Source organism: Abramis brama (genome assembly GCF_963993115.1).
Source record: "Abramis brama genome assembly, chromosome: 17".
NCBI classification, from domain to species: Eukaryota; Metazoa; Chordata; class Actinopteri; order Cypriniformes; family Leuciscidae; genus Abramis; species Abramis brama.
In genome coordinates, this window is record NC_139979.1 from 19,626,620 (window position 1) to 19,634,070 (window position 7,451).

Genomic DNA, 7,451 nt, shown 5'->3' on the forward strand with positions numbered 1-7,451 from the left:
AGGCGTGTCAGTGCTGAACTTGAAAGTCAGCCAAAAAGCCTCTATCACATTTAAATAATCGCAAAACAAACAGTGATTCATGATTTTTCACTATTTTAACTGCACAAAACTCATATCAGTGTGAAGTAATCTTTTAGAACGCAAACAAAATGAAGTAATGTTACACATAGCTTTTCAATGACATCAAACCTGTTCGGTTTACATCACTTGAGATAAAAGTTTAATGTATTATAAAAACAAACTTGAAATACTGAGAACTTGAAACCAGGAGTGACGTTGGAAGCTGGCATGAATGAAAACAGCAAACTTTAATTGTCATCATGAGTCACTCCATGTTAATATCAACTCTTAGTGTTGATAGTCCACAATTGTTATTAACCACACATCTTTTCCTATATGGAAATATTTAAATACATATGGCTTGACCTTGGATTTGTGACTTGAATGTCAGCTGGGTACCAGCAGTCTGATTCCAGATTACAGTCAACCACAACAAACACCGTCACTCAAAGTGAATGTGTGTGATGGAGACAAGGGGAGTACCTTTTTGTCACATGCTTTCTCATTGGAGAACCTAGTCATTGGGTAAATATTGGTAGAATGTAAGTATAATAGTGATTACTCCATTTAGTTTCAGATTCATCTGAAGTTTGTGGAAGAAGTAAAATATTTTCTAGTTAGGATTTCCAAAATGGGACATCAATTACTTGCCTTCTTCTTCCTCACCTTAATCTGTATACCAGGTATTTATTCAATTGTATTTTCATTTTCAATTGAGTTCTTTTTTTTATGAACAACAATGCAGAAAGGAGATAATTTGTTACTGTAAATATACCAGTTTTACAAATTTACCAAACATTTGGTTTGACAGAACAGTTAACTTTCAAACGTTTTTTATTAATTCTGTATTTTACTTCTTTTTTTTAAAATAAATTTCACTAGTAATCTTCAAATTTTGTATAAAAAGAAGGTAGCCTACAAGTATTTAGTATCAAATCACTTTTTAAATAACATTTATATGTATTTTGGTAACACTTTACAATATGGCCTCATTTGTTAACATTAGTTACTGCATTAACTAATCAACTAACAACTAACAAAATATTTTTGCAGCATTTATTTACCTTTGTTAATGTTCATGTTTATGTTCGTGTTAGCTCACAGTGCATTAACTCATTTTACAGCTTTCAATCTTAAATATGTATCAGTAAATGCTGAGCTTAACAAGAACTAACAACAAACCATACTTCATAATGCATTTATTATGCTTATTATGTTGATATTAAATAATGTAGTTAACTAATGTTAACAAATAAAACCTTATTGTAATGTGCAATACTTACTCTTACTTGAAGTGCAATACTGTTATAATGTACAGTTCTGAATATTCAGCTTTTCTCAGGTTCTTCTGACTGTAAATATTATTACAAGAAATATATATTTTTATATTTGAAGAAATGTACATTTGTGGATACAGTGACATTATCACCAAAATGTCAGAATAAAGTATTAGAATAAAGTGCCCAGATTACACATAAACAGAAAATGAATTACATTAGCAATAGCAATGCTTAATTAGAGGGTTGACCACATAATTATTACATATTAAATATATGCTGGTCATTAGTACACTTTAGAGTGTCTATTTGTCCTTTTTACTTCTACAAGCTAGACAATACTAAATATGAAAACTACAACTATGGAAACAAGCAACGAATATGCAAAGGCTACATGTAAATCAGTAGACTTATTTCCATCATAATACAATGAGAGTTGAATATTTTCTTACTTTATATGATTGTTTAAAATGATACTGACTGGCTCTCCTGCCTCTCCTAGGTCTTTATTCACTGACCCTGGTTCCATCACAAAACCCTGTGGTGGTCGGGAGCAATGTCACCATAAGTTTGAGTGACCCCATCAACACTGAAGTTGGGAACTGGGTGTTTGGGTCTACATTGTTCATATGGGTCACAACAAACGTTCACCCGGGTAGTAGCAAACCAGATGGAATATCTTTAAACAACACTACATATCAGCTCACCTTAACGTCAGTAACTCTGAAGAGCTCTGGCAAGTATGTATTTGAGTCCTTCAGTCCAAGCAGTGCCAAAGCAGAGATTACATTAGATGTTCAGGGTAAGTCAAATAAAGACCCTCTCACCCTACACACTGTAAAAATAAGATATTCACAGAACTTGTACTGTAAAAAAAAAAAAAGAGAGAAAGAAAAAAAGATTTCCTTAATTGAGCTATAGAATTTGATGTTTTTAGGTTCATTAAGTGAATTTAAGTTTTATTTTTTATCTTGAATAAAAACAATAAATTTAGATGTTACCACATAAAGCACATTTTTAAATTGATCTAAATAAGGAGATTTCTTATCAAATGTTTCTTAAATTCTATGCAGAAAAACAACAACAATGTATCTTATTGGCCTGATAATCTGTGTCCACAGTTTTATAGACTATTCCATCAATGTGACCACTGATTCGTTTAACAATTTTACATAAACATTCATGATGGAATAATATATAAAACCATTGTAAACCAAGACAACAAACAGAAAAAAAGAAAGTACAATAAAAACTACAATAATCAAGTAAATCTTTGGCTATTTTACCAGAATTATCTACTACATCTATTATTTGCTTTACACTGTACACATATTTTTATAAGGGTGTTTTCAAAACAAACATTTGTGCACACAGTTCAACTTACTTTTAGCTGCTTACGCACTTAAAAACACTTACACTCCCTGCTAAAAAATTATAATGCCTATTTGCCATGTGGTTACTTCATTCTCTTTGAATACATAAAAACTTGTTTATAACATTAGCCTACTGTACCAACATTAACCTGTAAGCTTAGATCAGTAGGCTAGTTCCCAAAATGGGTGCCGCGCTTTTTTCCAACATAAAATAACGTAAAATAACTATTCTAACATATAATAACTTTTTATAGCATATCTTTTTAAAAATATATCAAAACACCAAAATATTTGCATGTCCAAACGAATAAATAAGTGAAACAACAATGATATATTTCAAATAGCCTATATTTAAAGTTTAAATCGCCTGCTCCGCCCTCTGTAAACTACTGGTCCGCGCTCAATTTTATATTTCACGCAGAGATTGACAGCATAGGGCAAATATGGCGCTAGCGTTCTCATTCCTGGCATAGACTACTTGAAAAACAAATAGGCAGCGCCTGTCACATAGATATAAACACTAGATGTCGCCTTGGCTATGGCAGTTCATTGGAACGAATGCGTCAATAGAGCCGCCATCTTGGAACAGGGGAGCCCCTCCTCTTTAATGCATCAGCGTCAATGTAGGCAAACGTCTAACGGAAATAAAATCACCATAAATTGTCATGAATGCGATTTTCTAGTTTTTTTGGTTCTTCCAATGGTCAGACATGTATTTATCATTGAGTCCAGAGAAAATGTAAGGTTTTGATATTAAGATAATCTACTTCTTTTTCAAAATATTATGCATAGTGCTAGTAGGCCTAAGTTTATTAGTCACATTCTTCCACTTGAGTAAACTTAGAATGAACTATCGCTACTTATATATACAGTGCAATGCATAAGTTAATACACCCATGCTAAAGTTGACTAAAAAGAGGAATAAAAAATCATATTTTGGAAATTGAACTTAATGCCTTAATTTAAAAAATTAGGAAAAATCCAACCTTTTAGGACACCAATTTTCTTTGTGAATGAATAATGTATCGAAAATAAATAAATGTTCTTCCTTAAAATACATGGTGCATAAGTGTGTACACCCCTATGTTAAATTCCCATAGAGGCAGGCAGATTTTTATTTTTAAGTATTTTTTTTAAATTAATTTTTAGGATACTATGCATCCTGATAAAGTTCCCTTGGCCTTTGGAATTAAAATAGCCCCACATCATCACATAGCATTCACCATACCTAGAGATTGGCATGGTTTTATTTCAGTTAGCCTAAAAGCTAGTTTGATTTGCATTGAGAGATGATCTTATGGAAAGTACCCCATGCCAATCTCTAGGTATGGTGAAGGCTATGTGATGATGTGGGGCTATTTTAATTCCAAAGGCCAAGGGAACTTTATCAGGATGCATAGTATCCTAATTTTTTTTTTTTTTAAATACTTAAAAATAAAAATCTGCCTGCCTCAATGGGAATTTAACATAGGGGTGTACTCACTTATGCACCATGTATTTTAAGGAAGAACATTTATTTATTTACGATACATTATTCATTCACAAAGAAAATTGGTGTCCTAAAAGGTTGGATTTTTCCTAATTTTTTAAATTAAGGCATTAAGTTCAATTTCCAAAATATGATTTTTTATTCCTCTTTTTAGTCAACTTTAGCATGGGTGTATTAACTTATGCATTGCACTGTATATATATATATATATATATATATATATAGCGATAGTTCATTCTAAATTATTCTAGCATTCATATATATAAATGAGCAAAATTGGCCACTAAATATTTAATATTCAATTATTTTAATGTTCACAATTAAAGTTTTAATTTTATTAAATTGAACAAGCGCAACATTCAGCATTCAATCAAATATTCTAAAATATGTATTATTAATAATAATGTTATTTCAACATAATATCTCGTTATTGCGACATAATATGTGTGCGTGCAACAAGCAAGATGTGCATTTGTAAATCCAGTGTGCGCGTGCATTGATTTTTATTAATAAACTAGTGTTTTCTGACAGTGTCGACTCGGCCAAAGATGAAGTTGACGATCGCCATATTCGTAGTGAACACGCCTATAGAGAGAAATGCACATAATGGGTTACATAATCAGAGAGTAGCCTTTTTCTTTTCGTTTTGAATTATTTCGTTTAAAGACATTTCAAGCTTTGTGTATTTGATGTATTTCTCATGTCTGTGTAAGGCATACACAGTTTCGTTAAGTTAGGATGAGATGCGCTCCAGGTAATGTGCAATGCAAGTGACCGCGCGGGCGCCTCCATGATTATATTGTCTGTTATATTTGTTAAATGTTAAATCCAGGCAATTGGTTGATGAAAAATGTATTAAAATTAAGATACAATTTATACAAAACGAAATTCACTTTAAAGAAAGGCTTTAAACAGTTGACATTTTCACAAATTCCAGTGTCCTTCCACACCTCCATCCTCAGTTTGCAAGGAAGAAACAAGCCCTTGAGCCCATCCTTGTGCAAAACGCACACATAAGATTTGTGGAATTCTATGTATAATAATCATGGATGTACTGTTTGAAGATTGACAGGGAGAGGACAAGCATACTATTAGGACTGTACTTACAGGTTACAAGCGCCACACAGTTTTTTTCCATTAAAAGGTTTGAGTACAATCGGTAAAAAATCAAAAGTTAGGAACAACACAGCCAAAAGTGGGTATTGAGGATCAACACCTGCATATTGTACATTTTAAACACAAGGGTTATTTCAAATAATATCTAAAGAGTACAGCACATTCACAGTTCATTTTCTGTGCGAGAATCACAGTTCATTTTCCTCCTCCAAGCAGAGAAATGTACACTTAACTTATAAAAAAAACAACTTGACTACTACCATCCACAGAGTAAATGTAATCCATTGCTGTCTGGTTTAGATTTCGTTCGTGTGAACATCCATACGCAGCACAAAAGTCCGGCATCATCCATGAATTCGAAGTACAGGCGGAGATAGCAGCTTTACCTAGCTACTTCCTATGACAAGACCCCTGTTCCAAGATGGCGGCGGTTTTGACGCATGCTTAGAACCCCAAGGCGACATCTAGTGTTTATATCTATGCGCCTGTCAGTGGAGCACGATCTACGAGTAGCACTATCCTTAATCTACCCCCATATCAAGAGGTGAAAAGCAGGCACATGTATCCCATTAAAATGACCGCGACACAGTTCCATGCACAGATATTTTAGTTATAAGTTATAAGGTCAGGTTTGAACAAAGCAAATAAGAAACTAAAGAAAAAATCGAATTGGAGTTGGTTATTAGGCTATTAGAAGTATCAATCTTTAAATGTGTTTTGTTCCAATGATTCCCACTTAAAGTAATTATAATTGGTTCAAATCACTTACTGAAACAGTTGTCATACTTGTCTGTTAACAATTTGAACGTTCTAGTTCACTTTTATTTATTTTGAAGATCTGAGGTGAATTGTTGCTTTCAGTGCCGCTATAAAATACATTAAATAAAGCACATAAACAATAGGCTACCTGAGATTATCACTTTCTGTTGTTGTTACAGTCGCGATGTCGCAAAAATAGAAACCGTTTCTAAAGTAGAATCATCGCGTGTCGCCGTCGCGGCTGGTTAGGACAAAAACTCTGGGAAAAGATACCCGTGGCGTCACGTCTGGTTAGGACACGGTGTAACGGTGAGTGTCCACTACAGCGGCAAAACTCAGTGCCGCTGGCAACGCTGTAATGTCTCCGCTTTGGGGTGTGTCTGTTGCGAGTGTACGGAGCCCCTAAAGGGACGTGGTTGGTGGACATTTTGTTAGGTTGGGAGATTTTTTTTTTTTTTAATCTTTTGCGTTCCCTCGCAAAACTTTTGCGTTCCCCCGAGAAACTTTGCGTTCCCACGCAAAACTTTTGCGTTCCCTCGCAAAATTATTTGCATTCCCACGCAAAACTTTTGCGTTCCCTCGCAAAGTTATTTGCGTTCCCTCACAAAGTTATTTGCGTTCCCACGCAAAACTTTTGCGTTCCCACGCAAAACCTGTTTTGAGCTCGGACAGACACTTCCTGTTGTAATGTCCCGCTGGCAGTGTTTCAGAGCTCCGTACGTTAATGGAGCGTTTCATAGTGCTTGAACTTGGACTCAAATTTAAAGAAATGCGGTCAGTGCTTAACTCAAGGAGTTCAGTGAAGTTGGCAATATTCACATAGGCTATTCGAACTTCCCTATTCTTGAGCTAAACGTTGTTAAAAAACAAACAACACCTATTTACAATCACAGTAACCTAGCTAGACAACGAGCTACAACCCGATTCTCATCAAAACAAGCTTTATAATATAGGCTAAATTGATCTCTATGAGCAGGCGGCTGAGAGGGACCGTCTGCAAAATGCAATATAACCCCAAAACGACTACAGCATCAACTCACAGTCAGATAGTCATTAACTTCAATGTTACAAACTGTAGTGCCACCCAATTCAGTTTACACATCAATGGTGACCTACTGGTCATACTACACTGCTTTTGCACATTTTATATTATGAAAAATATTCAATAACGTCACTGTAACACACCAAATTTAGTTCACACATGACATCACTGCTCTAATGTTGAGTTAGTTTGGGAAGTAATTGCACATAAAAATAAGTAGGCCTATTCTTTACACAAATTATATTGGTAGGCTACTGTAGGCTACGCAGCTTTTGCATTATATTTGCTTACTGAATTTGATGGCATTACACTGTACACTGTATGTAAGCCTACAC

General features: G+C 34.3%; 1 protein-coding gene across 2 annotated transcripts in view; it reads left to right on the forward strand.

The window, feature by feature from the left end:
• Positions 1-504: 504 nt before the first annotated feature.
• ceacam1 (CEA cell adhesion molecule 1) overlaps positions 505-7,451 on the forward strand; it is a 21,090-nt gene continuing 14,143 nt past the window's right edge. Inside the window, exons 1-2 of one of the 2 annotated variants that reach the window (XM_084087992.1) lie at positions 505-743; positions 1,840-2,139. In XM_084087992.1, the coding sequence (XP_083944118.1) occupies positions 692-743; positions 1,840-2,139 (352 nt within the window). In that variant the 5' untranslated portion in view covers positions 505-691. The remainder of the gene's footprint in view (positions 744-1,839; positions 2,140-7,451) is intronic. The other variant, XM_084087993.1, reaches the window with a different exon arrangement.